Source organism: Oncorhynchus gorbuscha, linkage group LG13 (assembly GCF_021184085.1).
Source record: "Oncorhynchus gorbuscha isolate QuinsamMale2020 ecotype Even-year linkage group LG13, OgorEven_v1.0, whole genome shotgun sequence".
NCBI lineage: Eukaryota > Metazoa > Chordata > Actinopteri > Salmoniformes > Salmonidae > Oncorhynchus > Oncorhynchus gorbuscha.
In genome coordinates this window covers 52,993,478-53,017,673 of record NC_060185.1, presented here as the reverse complement: position 1 = coordinate 53,017,673, position 24,196 = coordinate 52,993,478, and the positions used below count along the sequence as shown (strand labels likewise).

At 39.1% G+C, this 24,196-nt stretch overlaps 1 protein-coding gene and 1 pseudogene across 1 annotated transcript; both read left to right on the top strand.

Moving 5' to 3' along the window:
• LOC123992334 overlaps nt 1–24,196 on the top strand; it is a 66,189-nt pseudogene that overhangs the window by 32,161 nt on the left and 9,832 nt on the right.
• LOC123992332 (zinc finger protein 664-like) lies at nt 236–12,477 on the top strand. The gene is made up of 4 exons (XM_046293486.1): nt 236–290; nt 3,214–3,333; nt 6,202–6,378; nt 11,447–12,477. The coding sequence occupies exons 1-4, from the start codon at nt 236–238 to the stop codon at nt 12,325–12,327; spliced, it is 1,233 nt and encodes a 410-aa protein (XP_046149442.1). The 3' UTR covers nt 12,328–12,477.

Sequence of the window (24,196 nt, the reverse complement as noted above, 5' to 3'; positions counted from 1 at the left end):
ACGCCTTGGGAGTTTTATTGAAGACTTAGTTGTTAGCTATCTGTCTAGTTTTGCATGGGAACGCAACTCAAGGGCAGAATACCAATACATATTAACAAAGGGGTGTACAGTTGGTTTTGATATTTCATATTTACAATTATGTAAGATTTAGGAATCATAGTTATTCATGCAACCAACATAACATTTTGGGGTACAATTATATTGACATTGTTACCCTGCTTTTATATCCAACAACATGCCTATGGAGAAGCTCCGCAGTGAGGTGGAAAGTTACTACGGATATTGCAGGAGTTGGTTGCTGATTGTCTCAAGGGTGGGCAGTCAACAAGTTTTGCGTTTAGCCAGTGCGTTGCCATGGATCACAATTTATTTTGACTGCACGTTTTCCCGTATTGGAGGCAAGGTTTTTGGGGGCTCTTTCCAAGGGGACGAGAGTTCTAGAAGCTAGTGAGTTTTAGGATTCTATTGAAAGAAAAATGATTCATTATTTAGAAATGTGTTTTTTAAATCTTGCTTTTAGTTGTTGACAGCCAGTAGACACCATGTTTATTGTAGTTAATTATGTGAAATGGAAGTTGTTTTCTGTCGGGGGTGAGCAAACTTGTCCAACAAAAACATAGCATATATTTGTTGTTAAAGGGAGAAGGTGTTACAGGCTTTGGTCTTTCCATTTATGTTTTGAGGTATAGCTCGTTAGCAGGTAGGGTGCACTGATTGAGGTCACCTCGTTAGTCAGTATGTGTTACACCTCTGCTGGCTTGTCCGTCTAGTTAGTGGGAAGGTGTTTCACCTGAACTGGTCCAGGTTCTATTTAAGAAAGTCTGGATGAAAATAAAACCTAATATAACTCAAACGGAAAGCATTTGCATTTTTGCGCAGTCCAGGCAGTGCTGAGAGGGATAGTTTGGCCTGCTATTTGTTCTGGTTCTGGTTGGATGTCTTGATAGATGTGGAGAGTCAACACCTTTAGTCGATCCTAGTAAAGCATTGATCTTACTACACTTGCTAATTTTATTACAAAATACATTAGAGAAAGGGAAGGAAAAAGAGCAAATACCTCTTCTGTATTGTCCTTCAGGGACTGTCAAAATAGCAGGATGATGTCCTCACCCCTGCCTCTCTACCTCTGCTAGTTCTTGAATTATCGTTTTGTCTATATCCATTCCATGGACTTGATTAATTTCTGAGAAGATCTGAAAAGATCATTAAGATAATGTAACGTTTCCAAAATGGGATAGTATTGTCCATGTAACGTTTCCAAAATGGGATAGTATTGTCCATGTAACGTTTCCAAAATGGGATAGTATTGTACATGTAACGTTTCCAAAATGGGATAGTATTGTACATGTAACGTTTCCAAAATGGGATAGTATTGTCCATGTAACGTTTCCAAAATGGGATAGTATTGTACATGTAACGTTTCCAAAATTTCCAAAATGGGATAGTATTGTACATGTAACGTTTCCAAAATGGGATAGTATTGTACATGTAACGTTTCCAAAATGGGATAGTATTGTACATGTAACGTTTCCAAAATGGGAAAGTATTGTACATGTTACGTTATGCCCCCTTGTGAGTTAATAGTATTGCATTCTGTAGCAGGCTATATAAAGAGGAAAACCTCCATTGACGATTCAGTTCGTTGTAACATCTCGCCTGGACAGGTCACCATCGTTAGTTAGTTAGCTAGTTCATTATCACAAAACTGAGAACTGCTCTAGATTGGAAACTTACGTTAATGAGTGTAAAGCCATGTTGGCTTTATGGAAACGATAAACAATATATGGGAACGAATATAGTTGAGGGAAATAATCCAAACCTAGTTATTATTTCGAGACATATTCAGAGCCAAACATCAACCCAACTTATCCTTTTAACTGTTGTCGCATCCAAACTTGTCACCATCGTTTTCAGTTGTAATTGCGAAGTTTCCGGAAGAAGTCCAGCAACAACGGAGGTTCCTCGATGAACCCACCTTCTAACATGTTCTTTGAAGAACCTTTTGGGGCTGTTTTTCATTGACCAAGAACCCTATGGTTCTTAGGGGATCTCAGAACAACTCCAGTTGAACCCTGTATTTTTAGAGTTGTAGTCAGATCCATTTACTCTCAGATTCAAAACATGCTGATTAGCATCAAGGATCAAGTCAGATGCTGCTGCTCCAACACAGTATGAGGTGAGAAGGTGAACTGATGTCGAATCATAATAATTAAGTTAATTAAAATTAATTAGTGAAACTGTTAAAAAAGAGTATATGGCATATAAGAAACATCATGGAATATTGTACATCATATTAGCATCAACATACATTATTGTTTCATTCAATTTCACATAATAAGGAAATTTCATATTTTCAAGTTCAGAAGTCAGAACCCATCACCTGCTATGTAAAAGAGACAGAAGAATGCACAATGGTCAATGCTATCCGGGATCTTTGGGACATCCCTACCCTAAACCCTACCTTAACCATTTTAAATGTCAACTTCAACAGGCTAGTGATGTCCCAAGGATGTATCTCTACCTGAAAATACATGATCTAAGTGATTAATAGTTGGTATTCAGCAGTCATAAATCCTTAACTACTTTAATGAACTACTAAAATAGTGATTTTGTCAGACAGCAGCTCTACACTTTATTGACTGACTGACATCCATCCATTCATCCTTCCAACCCTCCTCTGCCTTCCTCTCCTCTGAAGACCCAGTGAGGGTGGAGCTCAGTCAGAGAGCTGTTGAGGGACTGGTTAGGAAGAACACTTCTACAGCCAGAGAGGTGAGGTCACACATGGTTTAGATAGTAAATATTTATTTCCCCTTAGGGGTTCATCACGTCAGCAAAGGGAATATGTTCCACCATCTATGTTTATTTACATTAGTGCAAATTGTCCACTGATGTTGGTGTAATTTCTCACCCCTTTTGGCTGTATGAAAGTTCATTTCCCCTCAGGCACACACATTTGTTCTTTGATATTATGAAGGTAATTTGTGTGCAATGTACTTTTCCCCACATCTCTTTATATTGCTTATGCATATTTGGTGGCCTGACTATGTCAAAGGCCCATCCTGGTTGTTCTGAACCTAATGCAGCTTAGAGTGATCAGATGACAGAAGTCATATTTAGTTGATAGGTGTAACTGAGGACATAGATGCTCCATATCCATTACTTTGAGAGTTTTATATAATATGACTGAATGTGTTTCTTTCTGTGTTGCAGGGGCAGTCAAGAAATGGAATGGCAAGGCCACAGAACATGACATAAGCAGAGCTGTGGGAGACCACCTCAAGCCTCTGGTAGAGCCGGGGGTGGTGTTTACCACTCCACCACGCTGGAAAAGTGGGATTGATCCGTTTGTTTCAGTTTTTGCAGTAGTTGAATCCTTTCACATGGGATTGATACTGATTTTCATACTAAGAGGGATCAAGAGTCTGTCGATTGGTCGGTCATTGGGTTCATTTGTTGAAATCAAATCAAGCTTTATTTGTACAGCACATTTCAGACATGAATGCAACACAATGGCTTCACAGGAAAAAAACAAATGAAAATGAACAGAAATATTTAGTACACAACAAACAGAAGACTAATAAGCACCCTAAGAAAATGCCATTGATTAAAATATTAATTGGATGCAATATCCAAACCCCAAAAAAGAAAAACTCACACCAAACTTAAAGACAGGAAGCAAACCAAAAGGTGGAGCAACTAAATGCAACACTTATTTTTCATCACTCATCGATATCATGCTAAAATCATTTGTCCGAGAGGAGAGAGATGAGGTTGCAAGTCCTGTTAAAACTAACAGCTCAAAAACCACACGGAATCTGGGAGTAATGTGTACATCCCTGGTTAGAGGACAATTTGTAGAAAACAGATAGCTACATTTTGAAGTGTTGCATTTTGACTCAAGTGGGTCACCAACATGGTAAGTGTAACACAGCTCTTTTTGTGTTAGTCACTTTTTGTTAAATCACATAAATAGTACTCTTCCATTTCAGAGCCTGGATTTTCCCCTGAGGCTAATATCCATATCATTTTGAAATCAAATGATAAGGGGGCAAAACGTTTAGGCTTCTACATTGTGACATTATTCAAATACTCCTACTAAAGTGTTAACATTCAACATGAATTCATTGATATCATGAAACATTGCATTTTGACTCAAGTGGGTCACCAACATGGTAAGTGTAACACAGCTCTGTTCAGTATGAATTATGTGTAATTATTGAAGAACCACATTTATGACAGTATCCATTTGGGTGTTGTCAATAAAGTTATGATTTTATTTTTTATTTCACCTTTATTAAACCAGGTAGCTCAGTCAAGAACAAGTTCTCATTTACAATTGCGACCTGGCCAAGATAAAGCAAAGCAGTGCGACAAAAAAACAACAGAGTTACAAGTGGGATAAACAAACGTACAGTCAATAACACAATAGAAAAATCTATATACAAATGGAGTAAGGAGGAAAGGCAATAAATAGGCCATAGTAGCAAAGTATTTACAACTTAGCAAATTAACACTGGAGTGATAGCTGTGCAAATGATGATGTGCAAGTGGAAATAGTGGTGTACAAAAGAGCAAAAAAGTTAATAAAAATATGGGGATGATGTAGGCAGTTGGATGGGCTATTTACAGATGGGCTGTGTACAGCTGCAGCGATCGGTAAGCTGCTCAGAAAGCTGATGCTTAAAGTTAGTGAGGGAGATTTTAGTCTCCAACTTCAGCGATTTTTGCAATTTGTTCCAGTCATTGGCAGCAGAGAACTGGAAGAAAAGGCAGCCAAACAGGTGATTGCTTTGGGGATGACCAGTGAGATATACCTGCTGGAGCGCGTGCTATGGGTGGGTGTTGCTATGGTGACCAGTGAGCCGAGTTAAGGCGGACTAGCAAAGACTGATAGAAGACCTCGAGCCAGTGGGTTTGGCGACAAATATGTAGCGAGGGCCAGCCGACGAGAGCATACAGGTCGCAGTGGAGGGTGGTATATGGGGCTTTGGTGACAAAACGGATGGCACTGTGATAGACTGCATCCAGTTTGCTGATGTATTGTTACACCATGTAGGAGCAGTACAGACCTAGTCTGTTCCTTATATACATCTACATGATGTTTTGTTACACCATGTTGGAGCAGTATAGACCTAGTCTGTTCATTATATACATCTACATGATGTATTGTTACACCATTTTGGAGCAGTATAGACCTAGTCTGTTCATTATATACATCTACATGATGTTTTGTTACACCATGTTGGAGCAGTATAGACCTAGTCTGTTCATTATATACATCTACATGATGTTTTGTTACACCATGTAGGAGCAGTATACACCTACAGTAGCTGGCTACTTATTTAGATTTAGTTTGACTTAAATGAAACTGCCTTAAATGTGCTGTAATAAACATTTTTTATTCGCACTAATCAATCAACACATTCAGGTCTTTGTATGTCTCAATATAATAGTATTATTTAATTAAATCCATTTAAAATAATCTTTGTCTGAAAATAAAATATGATCCTCAACTGCGTTTCCCCTCGAGTCAGCAGACGGCGATGTGCGTCTTTCAGGCGACGCTGCCTGCGTGACGTATAATCTAGTGGACGGTTCTTCAGAAACAGCTCGTCTACCACCTCCGTAGCTTGCTAGCCAACATAGCCGAAAGATTCAAGCTATTAAAACGCTTTCGGTGTATATTACCGACTGTGTTTTAGACACACCTCTGTCGTATCTACTTGTTAACCTATTTGATGTTACGTTGTTTTGTATTAATCAGCTATAGTAGTTGGCTGGTTAAGTTAGCACTAGTCTAGTCGCCAATGATAGCTAGCTAGCTAACATCCCTGAACATGAGCTCCCTAAACTACTCCCCTCCTGTTAAAGAAGAGGCGGTCGGCTGGACGGAGAAAGAAGCTCAGGGGCTGAACATTGTCGTGAAGGAGGAGAAGGAAGAGGAGGATGTCACAGTAAAACAAGAAGTAGAGGGTGAGGCTGTTACAGTGAAAGAAGAAGAGAAAGACGTTTCAGTGAAAGAAGAGAAAGACGTTTCAGTGAAAGAAGAGAAAGACGTTTCAGTGAAAGAAGAGAAAGACGTTTCAGTGAAAGAAGAGAAAGACGTTTCAGTGAAAGAAGAGAAAGACGTTTCAGTGAAAGAAGAGAAAGACGTTTCAGTGAAAGAAGAGAAAGACGTTTCAGTGAAAGAGAAAGACGTTTCAGTGAAAGAAGAGAAAGACGTTTCAGTGAAAGAAGAGGAAGACGCGTTCAGAGTGAAAGAGGAGGAGGATGTTACAGTAAAAGAAGAGGAGGATGCAGTTTATGGAGTGAGGAAGGAAGGGGATATTACTGTCACATTGGTAGAGGTGAAGATAGGGGATCTGATTAACACCAGTAAGTTCAGCATTAAATGTCTTTTTAACTTTGGATATTCGAAGTTGGCTCGTCAATACCTCTTCAACGGAGTGCCCTAGGATGATTACTGATATTTCTAGAATCAGACGACGTAGAGAGCAAACTACCCCTTGTTTTCTCAGTTCTGCAGATTGGTTGATGGGGATTTTTTAAAGGGACAACCTAGGATTTAAACAGAACAAAATGCCTGCCCTGAGACTTGGTTTGGTAAACAACTGAGGGATGGTGGTTTGAGAAATGTAACCCCTCTCAAATTCATAGAGAAAGCTATTGTAGCCACCGTAACCCAACACCTAGTGACCTCGTCAAGAAGTTCAGACATCTTGGCGTAACAGTTATAAGGTGTTGACTTGACAGTCGCTGGAACCAGGTTTGAGTTCAGCTCAGGGCTATCCCCTGAATTCACTACACTATGAATACAAGGACTGGCCATCCATGATGTCATAATGATAGTTTAACCAGGTTTCTAGGCTATATAGTATATTCTATAATTCATCCATGATGTCATAATGATAGATTAACCAGGTTTCTAGGCTATATAGTATATTCTAGAATTCATCCATGATGTCATAATAATAGTTTAACCAGGTTTCTAGGCTATATAGTATATTCTAGAATTTATCCATGATTCATAATGATAGTTTAACCAGGTTTCTAGGCAATATAGAATTGCCAGTGTAGATTTCTTGTGGGGGTCAAATTGTTAGAGCTGTTTATAAGTCATTGTTTAATATTCAGCCAATTTGATTCATTACATTACAATTTAACCAGGGTCTGTAGTGACATCTCAAGCACTATATCCTATCCAAGCCACATGGAAGCCCAACATTGACTACCGTTGGCTGGCATGCATAACTTCCAGTGAATTAAGCTTACTGGTGTTCCCCCAGCGTTAGGGCAACCCCATTCCTATTTTAAATTCCTGGAGATTATTGGACATTTTCCAGTACCTTTAGAATTGTCCAGTATCTGTACTGTTTTCTTAGAAGTAGGTAGCAGAATCAATATAGTTAACCATTAGACATATGTGATTGTGCAAAGCTGGATCAACACACCTGGTCATTTTGGGCCTTTGGACAGGAACATTGGTTAATCATTTGGAAGCACCAGAGGCTTGGACTTGTGAAGGCCATTGGACAGGAACATTAGTTAATCAGTTATAGGCACCTGCAATAGGAGTGTGCATGTCTGTTTATTTTTGTGTCATTGCAATGGTCACGCCACCAATAGAATCAATGCCCTAATGTCTGAGCCAATCAGAGAATGGAAACTAAGCAGAAAGATAAGGGTGGCCAAGGCTAAAGGGTATTAATCATTTACATAAAGGGGAGTGACTATGTTATGCTGTGGGACAGTTTTTTTGTAGTCTGAAATGCTCTCTAACTACGTCACATTTAGTGTCTCCTTATGTTGCGCTGGGAAAACAGTTTTCATGGGCACAGACATCCTAAATAATGTCATAGTTTACTAAATCCAATGGTTCTAACCGAGAGTCACCTTAACTTTAACACCCAAATCGATACTGTCATTATCGCGGTTCTTCAATAATTACACATAATACTTAATACTGTAGCTGTTTAGTTACAGTCACATGTTCAACTATCATCAGATGATCTAGGAAATCATTTTCTGAATGACAGTCAAATGACGAACATCACGACATGCAACAACAACCAAAGTGCTTCTTCATTCATTACTCTGGTAAAGACAGTTATGCCGTGCTCCACGTTGGATTCAACATCCCTAAAAAAATTGGTCTTTATAATGTGTTATTGTGTGCTTGATTTACAGTAGGGTCTTGTTAGTCTGTTTGGACACAGATATACTTTGTTCCTAAAGTGTAGAGAACTGTTCCTTGATTGATTAGCTATTGTTCAACACACAGAGCTATTTTCCTTTATTCAGGTCATTTAGAATGACAACACATTACAGAGTAGCCTAGTGGGATTATTCACAAAATTATCTGGTGATCAGGTTAGGAAATGTCATGACAAAGATATTTTCCATGTTTCACCTGAAATATTACATGATAGGTCTATGTTGTTGTAAGGTGAAATTATGGCTCCTACTGTTGGTCTATGCTATTGTTAGGTGAAGTGGGGCGGCAAGTGGGTCGGCAGGTAGTGGTTAGAGCGTTAGAGCCAGTAACAAAAGTTCATAAGATTGAATCCCAGAGCTGACAAGGTAAAAAAAATCTGTCATTCTGCCCCTGAGCAAGGCATTTAACCTACTGTTCCTAGGCCGTCATTGTAAATAAGAATTTGTTCTTAAATGACTTGCCCAGTTAAATAAAGGTAAAATGAAAAGCTATGGGTCCTACAGTAGGTTTATGTTGTCAAAGGTGAAGTTATGGGTAAACAGTTGGTCTATGTTGTTGTTAGGTGAAGTTATGGGTCCCACAGTAGGTCTATGTTGTTGTTAGGGCCAATTTGTTAAACATTTTAGTGTTCAAACCCTCATTGTCAGGCTGATGGCAAAGCTAGCCAAAGAGCATTTTACTTGTTGAAGTGTATAAAAAAAAAAAAGTATAAAGCAGTGGGAGATTGCAATGGTGACCAATAACACAAACATATTAAGCAGGAGATTCAAACATGGAACCTTACAATTATAATCCAAAAGTAATGAAATGCACCCATAAGCAACCTGCAAATGGAGGCTATTTTGCTGTCAGCCTATGAGAACTCTCCTGAGTTTTGGTGGTGAATTAGTGAATAGACACAGAGCTACATCCATAACTAGTGGTTTCCTCATTACCAGATATACTACATCCATAACTAGTGGTTTCCTCGTTACCAGATATACTACATCCATAACTAGTGGTTTCCTCATTACCAGATATATACTACATACATCCATAACTAGTGGTTTCCTCGTTACCAGATATACTACATCCATAACTAGTGGTTTCGGGTAGGTGCACTACATCGGTTGAAGAGCATGCATTTATTACCTTACTGTTGGTCTATGCTATACTACATCCATAACTAGTGGTTTCCTCATTACCAGATATAATACATCCATAACTAGCGGTTTCCTCTTAAGCAGATATAATACATTATAACTAGCGGTGCAAACCTCGTTAGCAGGAGAGTTTCTGCAACCAGATTGTTTCTGTCATCCATAATGTTGTGACGTTTATCAGTTAATAATGTGACAACTGCTGCTATCGATATGTTTAATACTTTATAATTGCGTGATTAAATGAATCGGGCAATTATTAACTCATTAACCTGGGGCACCATGGGAAAATTTGTTTTATTGAGTTTCTACTCAAAGAATTTCAGAATATCGATTTTTACAACAGTCGCTAATTAATCAATTTCCTCTACAGTCTCATTCTGAACGTCGCATAATCCGTCAATCTGCACAAACCCGAGGCCCACCAATGAGTCTGTACCACACCAATTTTAGTTGATTATTTATTTACTAGCAAGCTAAAATGATATAAGATACACATACACAAAACACAGTTCTTGATTAGAACTTAGTACAACGGGCCAACACACGATGAAGCGTGTTACCCAAAAGGTGGATTTAAAAGAGAGAGTAAAAGAGAAAGTATACGAGAGGAATATACATTTGGGTGCATTTGTCAGCTATGCTTATTTTAACCCTAACCTTGCATATCAACTGCCGCTCTTATCAGTCGGAATATAATGATGTAATTGCGTGTTGAAGGTCTCCGATGGGGGGTTCCTCGGATGTTTCACTTCTCTGGTGTTACTCACTGGTTGTCCTCACGATGTCAGTGTCCTTGTCTTCATGGTCTGTTTCCTCGCCCCTGTTCTGAAAGGGGTCTTCTGAGGACAGCCAGCCCTGTAGCTCAGGGCTCACAGCGTAGGAATGAAAGCAGTGTAGATGCACGATTCGATGGAGAGTGGTGACCGGGTGGTCCTGCTTGAATTCACTCTCTTAGACACAGTTTCTCATCCATAGCATGGATTTGGTAGAGGGTTCCTTTGTCTTCAACCTCCTGTTGTTGTTTTGGGTTCATTGACTACTCAGACCTTGGCTGCAGCTCGGGTCACTTAGTTTAGCATGTTAATTCTTAACTCACATATCTTATACCCTCGGGTCAGAAGTGGGTGTTTACAATAACTTTTACCAAGTTAAGAGGCTGGAGGTCTGGATTTTACTCAGATCCAATTTGAGACAACTAACTTCACTTTTCATCTGTACCAAAACATTCTCTTTGATTTGGACATTTTCCTGTCAACGTACAATGTATAAACATCAAGCGTTTACTGGTGAATAAGTGAAACAAAAATGACATACATTTTCATATTCCATCTTTCGTCATTACCACCTTTGTTGTAATATTCAAAACTTATTGTCCTAAAGTCCAATTATTGCATGTTTAATTCTCTGAGGCTGGTTCTCCAAAGTGAGAGGACAAAGTGATTTTGCTGCCTTAGATTTACAATGGGCGTGAGGTGTCATAAACCCCCCCCTCCCCCATCTTCATACCCCTTAATCTCTTCTCCTCTGGTGGGGGTGAGAGATCTCTCTGTCGGATTGTGGTCTCCGGTAACCAGACCAGGACAGTCATGACAATAACTAGCGGTTTCCTCATTAGCAGGGAGGAGTTTCTGCAACCAGATACACTACATCCATAACTAGCGGTTTCCTCATTAGCAGGGAGGAGTTTCTGCAACCAAATACACTACATCCATAACTAGCAGTTTCCTCATTAGCAGGGAGGAGTTTCTGCAACCAAATTGTGTGTGCTTTGCCCTTGTGCCGCAATTTTAGCAAACACAGAAAGTGGCCTATATTGGAGACCAAAAGTCGTCTGGCACATTGCTTGGGGTTTCAACAACTTTAATAACTTATTTCTAGCCTCCAATCATTGATTTTACTACTAATGTGAAAACAAAACCAAATATGACCATTGTTTCTCATTTTAAGACAATTGGCAAATAATTTTAACATTGATTAGATGTCAATTGTTGTACAACATCATGGTTACGCTGTTGGCATCACCTTTTACAGTGGATTCCGCTGTTGTGGGCCTTTTACCATCTGTCTGACTTTGTTGTTCACACAGGGGAGAGACGGGACTACCGTGGGTCCTCTGGGGAGCCTCAACAACCTCATGATGCTGACAAAGCAGAGAAGACTCTCTCCAGATCCGAACACGTCAAGAAACCCCAGCAGAGATCCACAGGGAAGAGAACTCACTGCTGCTCTGACTGTGGGAAGAGATTCACCACCTCATCAGGCATTAAAATTCATCAGAGAATCCACACAGGAGAGAAACCTCACGGCTGTGATCAATGTGGGAAGAGTTTTACTCAGCTAAGCAGCCTGATATTGCACCAGAGAACACACACGGGCGTGAAACCGTACAGCTGTGATGAATGCGGGAAGAGTTTTACTCAGCTAAGCAGCCTAATATCACACCAGAGAACACACACAGGCGAGAAACCTTATAGCTGTTCTGAATGTGGGAAGAGTTTTACTCAGCTAAGCGGCCTGATATCACACCAGAGAACACACACAGGAGAGAAACCTTATAGCTGTGATGAATGTGGGAAGATGTTTACTAGGTCTAGCAATCTGACTCTACACCAGAGAATACATACAGGAGAGAAACCTTTCAGCTGTACTCAATGTGGGAAGAGTTTTACTAAGCTAAGCAACCTCATATCACACCAGAGAACACACACAGGAGAGAAACCCTATAGCTGTGATCAATGTGGGAAGAGTTTTGTTCAATCTAGCTATCTGAAGATACACCAGAGAAGACACACAGGAGAGAAACCTTTTAACTGTACTCAATGTGGGAAGAGTTTTATTTTATCTAGCCTTCTGACAGTACACCAGAGAACACACACAGGAGAGAAATCTTATAGCTGTAATCAATGTGTGAAGAGTTTTGCTACATCTGGGCAGCTGACAATACACCAGAGAACACACACACAATAGAAATCCTTTAGCTCTAATTGACATGGGAAGGGTTTTACTCTGTTAAACAGCCTGGTATGACACCAGAGAACACACAGGAGAGAAATATCTTAGCTGTAATCAATGTGGGAAGAGATACTCTGATAAAAGTTATCTGATCAAACATCAGAAAATATACATGGAGTTGTTTCATGATATCAATGAAAATGTCACAATGTAGAATGTTTTACATTGTAGTAGGAGTATTTTAATGATGTCACAATGTAGAAGCCTAAATGTTTGCCCCTTTATCAATTGATTTCAACATGATATAGATATTAGCCTCAGGGGAAAAATCCAGGCTCAGAATTGAAAGTTGAGTTGTGTTACACTTACCACCTTGATGACCGACTTGAATCAAAATGCAACACTCCAAAATGTAGCTAGCTGTTTTCTTCAAATTGTCCTCTATCCAGTGATGTACACATTACTCCCAGATTCCGTGGGGTTTTTGAGCTGTTAGTTTTAACAGGACTTGCAACCTCATCTCCCTCCTTTCGCAGTTGATTTCAACATGATATCGATGAGTTATGACACATAAGTGTTGCATTCCTTTGTTTAGCGACCCCTAAATTAAAATGCATCACTCAAATGTAGCTGAATGTCTTCTGCAGGTTGTGCTCTAACCAGTGAGGTAAAAGATATCTCAAATGTCCATGTGTTTTTTAGTTGTGTTAGTTTCAACAGCACGTACAACCTAGTCGATATTAGTGATGTATTGCTACTTGTCAAAACAACAACGTTTCTGGTGCTTGTGCAGTTTATATGGTGCTTGTTTAAACAAATACAAGTAATATGATTATTGTGTCAGATGATTGTGGATATTGCACATTTTATGTTTAGGTTTTCAATTTATCCCAAACTGTTTCTGTATATTAGTTATTGATTTGGACAGGTTACATTTACATTTACATTTAAGTCATTTAGCAGACGCTTTTATGACATCAGGTTAAAACTGTGGTTTATCGGGATATCCCTCCTAGCAAAATGTCATTGAAAAGATGTTGAAAAGAAGACTATGCCCGAAATATGTATTTTCGGGTAGTTTTTTCAGTGACTTGAAAATAACTTAATTTCAATTTACTTGCAGGTAGCCTAGTGGTTAGAGCGTTGGGCCGTAAGCCAGAATTTGTTCTTAACTGACTTATTTACATTGACGGCCTACCAGGGTATAATAAATGGGTCTATAATCAATTTTATTAACAATCTTACATCACTCCAGTATTTCTTGACAACGCTCAAGTGCTAATTGTCTTTATGCCACTACTGATGAAGCATGACTCAAATCACCTCATATTTCAAACATCCAGCCTGACAAAAGATACATGTTTTATTATTCCATGCCTCACCATCAAGTTAATTATTGCCAATTGTGCTGCCATCCTGTTAGAAGTTAACAGATTATTTTATTACAATGGTTAAATTGGATTTCCATTGTGTTCAATGGTGTTATTTGCCCCCTAGTGGATGTTTCTGGTACTTAGAAAGACTTCGCAAACAGGAAGTAGAGAATTTGTTCTGCACGCATAGAAGCAGCTTCAAACAACGCTACGGTGCAGGTCTTTCAATGTAGTTATTTCTTGCCACGCTTCAGCCTTGGAAAATATTTGTTTGTAAGTTCGATTCAAGCATTTAGCTAATGATGATAATCTTGTCATTGATAGAGTTGCTTACATATCAATGTTGGTTGGTTGCATTTACTCACAAATTGCAATGCCTTTAATGTATGTCGTTAGCTGTATTACTTTGCTCGTGCGTCATGCAAACGAATTGTAAAATATACAATACTGTAGTTTTGTTACTGTTTCTAGTGTAATATGCTTTGTTATTCTACATAAATGGTTGTACATTATTAGAGTAATGAAAGGAGCCAATTACCATATGAATAACAATTAGCTATATGGTTTGGCATCATGCCAGATGCATGGTACCTTAGCACGTGCTTTGTATTTATGCAACTTCAAATGTATAATGTACATATTATATTATGTCGGTGTGAATTGAATACTAAAGTATATTATTTTCTGTATTTTGCAGTTTCACAACATAAACGTTTTCAATATATTCATTCAAGAAAAGTCACGCCTTGGGAGTTTTATTGAAGACTTAGTTGTTAGCTATCTGTCTAGTTTTGCATGGGAACGCAACTCAAGGGCAGAATACCAATACATATTAACAAAGGGGTGTACAGTTGGTTTTGATATTTCATATTTACAATTATGTAAGATTTAGGAATCATAGTTATTCATGCAACCAACATAACATTTTTGGGTACAATTATATTGACATTGTTACCCTGCTTTTATATCCAACAACGTGCCTATGGAGCCTATGGAGAAGCTCCGCAGTGAGGTGGAAAGTTACTATGGATATTGCAGGAGTTGGTTGCTGATTGTCTCAAGGGTGGGCAGTCAACAAGTTTTGCGTTTAGCCAGTGCGTTGCCATGGATCACAATTTATTTTGACTGCACGTTTTTCCGTATTGGAGGCAAGGTTTTTGGGGGCTCTTTCCAAGGGGACGAGAGTTCTAGAAGCTAGTGAGTTTTAGGATTCTATTGAAAGAAAAATGATTCATTATTTAGAAATGTGTTTTTTAAATCTTGTTTTTAGTTGTTGACAGTGTTTATTGTAGTTGATTATGTGAAATGGAAGTTGTTTTCTGTCGGGGGTGAGCAAACTTGTCCAACAAAAACATAGCATATATTTGTTGTTAAAGGGGGAAGGTGTTACAGGCTTTGGTCTTTCCATTTATGTTTTGAGGTATAGCTCGTTAGCAGGTAGGGTGCACTGATTGAGGTCACCTCGTTAGTCAGTATGTGTTACACCTCTGCTGGCTTGTCCGTCTAGTTAGTGGGAAGGTGTTTCACCTGAACTGGTCCAGGTTCTATTTAAGAAAGTCTGGATGAAAATAAAATCTAATATAACTCAAACGGAAAGCATTTGCATTTTTGTGCAGTCCAGGCAGTGCTGAGAGGGATAGTTTGGCCTGCTATTTGTTCTGGTTCTGGTTGGATGTCTTGATAGATGTGGAGAGTCAACACCTTTAGTCGATCCACCTTTTTGGTTTGCTTCCTGTTTTTAAGTTGGGTGTGGGTTTTTCTTTTGTTTCCCTCTTCTTTGGCAGATTTAGTGGGTCTCATGGTGGGTGTCTTTTAGGTCCCAGTTGTTGTTACTAGTCAACTTTCAGTGGGCACTGAGAGCAAAACTTCAACATTATGTTATAATACTTTTATTGCATCAAATGGTGTTTAAAAAAAAAAACTAACATCAAGGCGGTGGCCCGTTCCTGTAGGTTCATGCTCTACAACATCCACAGAGTACGACCCTGCCTCACACAGGAAGTGGCGCAGGTCCTAATCCAGGCACTTGTCATCTCCCGTCTGGATTACTGCAACTCGCTGTTGGCTGGGCTCCCTGCCTGTGCCATTAAACCCCTACAACTCATCCAGAACACCGCAGCCCGTCTAGTGTTCAACCTTCCCATGTTCTCTCACGTCACCCCGCTCCTCCGCTCTCTCCACTGGCTTCCAGTTGAAGCTTGCATCCGCTACAAGACCATGGTGCTTCCCTACGGAGCTGTGAGGGGAACGGCACCTCAGTACCTCCAGGCTCTGATCAGGCCCTACACCCAAATAAGGGCACTGCGTTCATCCACCTCTGGCCTGCTCGCCTCCCTACCACTGAGGAAGTACAGTTCCCTCTCAGCCCAGTCAAAACTGTTCGCTGCTCTGGCTCCCCAATGGTGGAACAAACTCCCTCACGACGCCAGGACAGCGGAGTCAATCACCACCTTCCGGAGACACCTGAAACCCCACCTCTTTAAGGAATACCTAGGATAGGATAAAGTAATCCTTCTCACCCCCCTTAAAATATTTAGATGCACTGTTGTAAAGTGGCTGTTCCACTGGATGTCATAAGGTGAATGCACCAATTTGTAAGTCGCTCTGGATAAGAGCCTCTGCTAAATGACTTAAATGTAAATGTAATGTTAAATGTTTATGCAACAGAATAGAGGTACTTAGAACTATTGCGTCTGTGTGTTCTACTGAGGATGGGCATTCCAGAGCTTGAGTTAATGTTTCTGTTCTATATGGTACCAGGGAGAGGTGACCTCAGGGCCAGACCCTGGTCTCTACACAAAGAGTACTGTTTTTACAGCAGATGCTGTCTGCTGAGAATTATAAGTATCTTTCATACAAATCTAAACCTTGTCACCCGTTCTAAACATCTGTTGTTGGTCATGTAGGTTGAAAGGGGTGTATCTTGGCTGTAAAAAACCTTTGTACTTTTGTATCGTGGCTCTCAACGAATCATCTGGGCGTGATTTGTCGACCATCCATCATTATCGTAGAGCATTCAATTGATTCAATTTATATTTGTGTGTTGTATTGACCTGCTCCCTTATTAATAAGTGAATAAATATTTAAATTGAACTCTGACTTGTGTGGTAACTTTGTCTCCTCATTTGATATTAAAGAGATTAACCACATTTGGCGATGGGGATGTTAATCTTCACTTGGTGACCGCTCCTGACAACCCAGGTAAATCATGCACGAGGGATCCCTCAAACATGGGATCTCAGGGAGACCACACTTTGGGAACGGAGCAGATGGTCCCACCTTTGTTTTGAGAGGCAGCGAGCCGAGTGGATACCACATCTCAAACATAGTTAAAAATAATAATAATGACGAGCGAAACGCTTAAAGTGGAGTTTTTAGAAAATCCTCAAAGGCTCTGAGTGTGTATTCCTGTGTGAGGGGTGCACCTTGGAGGTGTAAACAGGGCCCAGTCAGTAGGCTCTGAGTGTGTATTTTGGTGTAAACGGGGCCGAGGCAGCTATCTGTGTGAACTGGATGAAAACTAGAATCTGTGTTTACTAGTGAGGACCATTTATGATATAGTATAAGATAGTAAGGTGCACCTGTAATTTTTAAAAACCTGGACCCCATTTTAGAAGTCTTGAAAGATGTAAATGTATGAGTGGCATTATCCTAGGAACTAACCATGAGATAGAAATGTGAAAATATTCCTGCAGGTTAAAATATTGTTGAAAAACAACTAATTGATTAGGTATGTTTGGGAATAGCGTTGTGACTGATATGAGAGTTGTGTGAATGTGGAAATGAGTCTTAATCTGACGTTTGGATAGTAATATATAGAAATATGCTTACTCAGATTATTGAAATTTGGATAATAAACTGGGTGATATTTTAGAAACCAGCGGAAGGTCTATAGTTCCTGGGAGGCTTGATTTTTTTTTTTTACCGTGGTCTCTGGGAGGTTAGAGAACCGTTGATGATCCCATGGTCAATGTCTGGGTATTTAAAAAAAAAGATTATTCTGCTGGGTGTATGTTTCGAGAGCTGCTTCTTAGCTATGGAGACTCCTTGAAAAAGCAAATTGAATGGTTTTCGTGAGTACCTAAGAATTTCTTACGTTTTATATGGATTCTGTGAATATATGAAAATGTGATGAATTGTATGTGCCGAGTGATTACTAATGATTACTAGAGATTTGATAAAGTAAAACTGGGAATATAATTAAATACAATTTAAACAACCCGTATATAGACAAACGTAGGTTTTAAGTTGGTATCTTTAATGGATAATTTGATAAAGATGAGGTTTAAGCATTTTTAATCAGTCTGCAAAGTCTGGGCAGTTGTCTCAGAAACTGATGGGAGTGTGTCCACTTTAGGGTAAATTACCCTAAGGATGAAACTATAAAACGCTTATTGGATTTTCTCCGTCCAGGTACTACATTTGAAATAAAACTGCCCTTAAGGCCTGTGGGGGTCTTCCCAGTATGAGAGGAGTTGCTAGATTTATTGAATAAACCTTTTTCCATCAAGTTAGAGTGAACCAAAGTGTGTGACTAACTGTTGATGTTGAAGGAGCGTCCCGTCCACTAGATTATACGTGACGTGGCAGAATCATGTCGCCATCTGCTGACTGGAGTTGGTATCGCAGTTGAAAAAATACTTTCAGACAAAAAAGCAAAAAAGTTATTTGAAGAACCTTTTGTGGGAACCCCTATAAGTTATTTGAAGAACCCCTTATCATTGTTCCATAAATAACCTTTTGGGGTTCCTTTTTTAACTCCCTGTCCACCCTCCCTCCATTATAAAAACATAATAATGTTGACAATATTGACTTAAATAAAAATGGTTTATTTAGTGGCACCACGAATGTGAATTAATATTTACAAAACAATTTACCAAACAAAACACATTACAAAATTGCAACATTTCTGCAGACATGTCAAACCATAATAAATAATAAAATTTCTTTGTAAAGTGCTTTTCATGACATTTAAAAAAAATCCAAAATAATGATGTACAATAAAAACAAAATACATTAAAAATGAATCATCGGTAAACTAATAACATTGTAGACTTGATGCTAAATACAGATTTTTCAGCTTTAGTGTGTATATCATATTCACTTAGTTATGTTAGGAAGTTTGCCATCTTTATGACCAGCCCTGGTAACTTCACCCAACTTCTTTTATCCCCAGAACACAGTAACTTAACAACATAAGTGTTTTTCTGACATTTTTGGGAAATTTAAGGGGAAATAAAAAATACAGCTCTAGCAGAGCCCCAAGTCCCATGGAGACGTCCTCGAGGTCGTGGATGTTCTCCCCGTCAAAGGCCAGCGGGATTTCACTCTCATGGTGAAATGGTTTTCCGCCGATGTGCAGTAAAGGAGTGAAGAGCGGTGAAATCTGTTTCAACAAAAGTAAGAAAAAAATAATACACATACAAAGAACATAACAAATGTTCAGCTGTAGTTTTATATAAGCATGCACACTTATGTTTATGAAGAAACAGATGATTGGTGCATAGGCATGGACATAAAGGCCACTCGGGTCCTCTTTGAAGAGGTAGGGCAAGAGCAGAATCGCTGATGTGGTCTCCAGTCCTAGTAAAGCATTGATCTTACTACACTTGCTAATTTTATTACAAAATACATTAGAGAAAGGGAAGGAAAAAGAGCAAATACCTCTTCTGTATTGTCCTTCAGGGACTGTCAAAATAGCAGGATGATGTCCTCACCCCTGCCTCTCTACCTCTGCTAGTTCTTGAATTATCGTTTTGTCAATATCCATTCCATGGACTTGATTCATTTCTGAGAAGATCTGAAAAGATCATTAAGATAATGTAACGTTTCCAATATGGGATAGTATTGTACATGTAACGTTTCCAAAATGGGATAGTATTGTACATGTAACGTTTCCAAAATGGGATAGTATTGTCCATGCAACGTTTCCAAAATGGGATAGTATTGTCCATGCAACGTTTCCAAAATGGGATAGTATTGTCCATGCAACGTTTCCAAAATGGGATAGTATTGTCCATGTAACGTTTCCAAAATGGGATAGTATTGTACATATAACGTTTCCAAAATGGGATAGTATTGTACATGTAACGTTTCCAAAATGGGATAGTATTGTACATGTAACGTTTTCAAAATGGGATCGTATTGTACATGTAACGTTTCCAAAATGGGATAGTATTGTCCATTTAACGTTTCCAAAATGGGATAGTATTGTACATGTAACGTTTCCAAAATGGGATAGTATTGTCCATGTAACGTTTCCAAAATGGCATAGTATTGTACATGTAACGTTTCCAAAATGGGATAGTATTGTCCATGTAACGTTTCCAAAATGGGAAAGTATTGTACATGTAACATTATGCCCCCTTGTGAGTTAATAGTATTGCTTTCTGTACCAGGCTATATAAAGAGGAAGACCTCCATTGACGATTCAGTTCGTTGTAACATCTCGCCTGGACAGGTCACCATCGTTAGTTAGTTAGCTAGTTCATTATCACAAAACTGAGAACTGCTCTAGATTGGAAACTTACGTTAATGAGTGTAAAGCCATGTTGGCTTTATGGAAACGAATATAGTTGAGGGAAATAATCCAAACCTAGTTATTATTTCGAGACATATTCAGAGCCAAACATCAACCCAACTTAACCTTTTAACTGTTGTCGCATCCAAACTTGTCACCATCGTTTTCAGTTGTAATTGCGAAGTTTCCGGAAGAAGTCCAGCAACAACGGAGGTTCCTCGATGAACCCACCTTCTAACATGTTCTTTGAAGAACCTTTTGGGGCTGTTTTTCATTGACCAAGAACCCTATGGTTCTTAGGGGATCTCAGAACAACTCCAGTTGAACCCTGTATTTTTAGAGTTGTAGTCAGATCCATTTACTCTCAGATTCAAAACATGCTGATTAGCATCAAGGATCAAGTCAGCTGCTGCTGCTCCAACACAGTATGAGGTGAGAAGGTGAACTGATGTCGAATCATAATAATTAAGTTAATTAAAATTAATTAGTGAAACTGTTAAAAAAGAGTATATGGCATATAAGAAACATCATGGAATATTGTACATCATATTAGCATCAACATACATTATTGTTTCATTCAATTTCACATAATAAGGAAATTTCATATTTTCAAGTTCAGAAGTCAGAACCCATCACCTGCTATGTTAAAGAGACAGAAGAATGCACAATGGTCAATGCTATCCGGGATCTTTGGGACATCCCTACCCTAAACCCTACCTTAACCATTTTAAATGTCAACTTCAACAGGCTAGTGATGTCCCAAGGATGTATCTCTTGTTGAGGGACTGGTTAGGAAGAACACTTCTACAGCCAGAGAGGTGAGGTCACACATGGTTTAGATAGTAAATATTTATTTCCCCCTAGGGGTTCATCACGTCAGCAAAAGGGAATATGTTCCACCATCTATGTTTATTTACATTAGTGCAAATTGTCCACTGATGTTGGTGTAATTTCTCACCCCTTTTGGCTGTATGAAAGTTCATTTCCCCTCAGGCACACACATTTGTTCTTTGATATTATGAAGGTAATTTGTGTGCAATGTACTTTTCCCCACATCTCTTTATATTGCTTATGCATATTTGGTGGCCTGACTATGTCAAAGGCCCATCCTGGTTGTTCTGAACCTAATGCAGCTTAGAGTGATCAGATGACAGAAGTCATATTTAGTTGATAGGTGTAACTGAGGACATAGATGCCTCATATCCATTACTTTGAGAGTTTTATATAATATGACTGAATGTGTTTCTTTCTGTGTTGCAGGGGCAGTCAAGAAATGGAATGGCAAGGCTGGAAAAGTGGGATTGATCCGTTTGTTTCAGTTTTTGCAGTAGTTGAATCCTTTCACATGGGATTGATACTGATTTTCATACTAAGAGGGATCAAGAGTCTGTCGATTGGTCGGTCATTGGGTTCATTTGTTGAAATCAAATCGAGCTTTATTTGTACAGCACATTTCAGACATGAATGCAACACAATGGCTTCACAGGAAAAAAACAAATGAAAATGAACAGAAATATTTAGTACACAACAAACAGAAGACTAATAAGCACCCTAAGAAAATGCCATTGATTAAAATATTAATTGGATGCAATATCCAAACCCCAAAAAAGAAAAACTCACACCAAACTTAAAGACAGGAAGCAAACCAAAAAGGTGGAGCAACTAAATGCAACACTTATTTTTCATCACTCATCGATATCATGCTAAAATCATTTGTCCGAGAGGAGAGAGATGAGGTTGCAAGTCCTGTTAAAACTAACAGCTCAAAAACCACACGGAATCTGGGAGTAATGTGTACATCCCTGGTTAGAGGACAATTTGTAGAAAACAGATAGCTACATTTTGAAGTGTTGCATTTTGACTCAAGTGGGTCACCAACATGGTAAGTGTAACACAGCTCTTTTTGTGTTAGTCACTTTTTGTTAAATCACATAAATAGTACTCTTCCATTTCAGAGCCTGGATTTTCCCCCTGAGGCTAATATCCATATCATTTTGAAATCAAATGATAAGGGGGCAAAACGTTTAGGCTTCTACATTGTGACATTATTCAAATACTCCTACTAAAGTGTTAACATTCAACATGAATTCATTGATATCATGAAACAACTCCTTCATGTATTTTCTGATGTTTGATCAGACACCTTTTATCAGAGTATCTCTTGTCACATTGATTACAGCTACAAGGTTTCTCTACTGTGTGTGTTCTCTGGTGAATTTTAATGCCTGATGAGGTGAAACTCTTCCCACAGTCAGAGCAGCAGTGAGTTCTCTTCCCTGTGGATCTCTGCAGGTGTTTGAGGTGTTCTGATCTGGATAGACTCTTCTCTGATTCTTCAGCATCATGTGGTTATTGAGGCTCCCCAGAGGATCCACAATAGTCCTGTATCTCTCCTGTGTGAACAACAAAGTCAGACAGATGACTAAAGGCCCAAAACAGAGGTAATCCATTGTAAAAGGTGATGCAAACTGCGTAGGCATGATGTTGTACAGCAATTGACGTCTGTAATCAATGTTAACATTACTTGACATTGTTTAAAAAAAATGTTTTAAAAAATCATATTTTGTCTTGTTTTCACATTAGTAGTAACATCGATGATTGTCGGCTAGAAATAGGATATTCATGTTGTTGAAACTCTAAACAGCGTGCCATACGACTTTGGTCTCAAAGGCCCCCTTCTGTGTTTGCTAAAATTGCGGCAGGAGGGCAATTTGATTACAGAAACTCCCCCCTGCTAATGAGGAAACCAATAGTTATGATTGTACTATATCTGCCTGGAGCAAAAATGATGAGCAAAGATTTGAGTTTTTCACAATGTATTCTGAATGTGAATGGGGGAAAACTCAGGGGAGTAACCTCCATTTCCAGGTTGCTTATGAGTGCATTTCACACTACTTTGGATTATAATTGTAAGGCTCGTTTGAATGTCCTGTTTAATATAATGTTTGCTACAGTATGAATTATGTGTAATTATTGAAGAACCGCATTTATGACAGTATCCATTTGGGTATTGTCAATAAAGTTATGATTTTATTTTTTATTTCACCTTTATTAAACCAGGTAGCTCAGTCAAGAACAAGTTCTCATTTACAATTGCGACCTGGCCAAGATAAAGCAAAGCAGTGCGACAAAAAAACAACAGAGTTACACGTGGGATAAACAAACGTACAGTCAATAACACAATAGAAAAATCTATATACAAATGGAGTAAGGAGGAAAGGCAATAAATAGGCCATAGTAGCAAAGTATTTACAACCTAGCAAATTAACACTGGAGTGATAGCTGTGCAAATGATGATGTGCAAGTGGAAATAGTGGTGTACAAAAGAGCAAGAAAGTTAATAAAAATATGGGGATGATGTAGGCAGTTGGATGGGCTATTTACAGATGGGCTGTGTACAGCTGCAGCGATCGGTAAGCTGCTCAGAAAGCTGATGCTTAAAGTTAGTGAGGGAGATTTTAGTCTCCTACTTCAGCGATTTTTGCAATTTGTTCCAGTCATTGGCAGCAGAGAACTGGAAGAAAAGGCAGCCAAACAGGTGATTGCTTTGGGGATGACCAGTGAGATATACCTGCTGGAGCGCGTGCTATGGGTGGGTGTTGCTATGGTGACCAGTGAGCCGAGTTAAGGCGGACTATCAAAGACTGATAGAAGACCTCGAGCCAGTGGGTTTGGCGACAAATATGTAGCGAGGGCCAGCCGACGAGAGCATACAGGTCGCAGTGGAGGGTGGTATATGGGGCTTTGGTGACAAAACGGATGGCACTGTGATAGACTGCATCCAGTTTGCTGATGTATTGTTACACCATGTAGGAGCAGTACAGACCTAGTCTGTTCATTATATACATCTACATGATGTATTGTTACACGATGTTGGAGCAGTAAAGAACTAGTCTGTTCATTATATACATCTACATGATGTATTGTTACACCATGTAGGAGCAGTATGGACCTAGTCTGTTCATTATATACATCTACATGATGTTTTGTT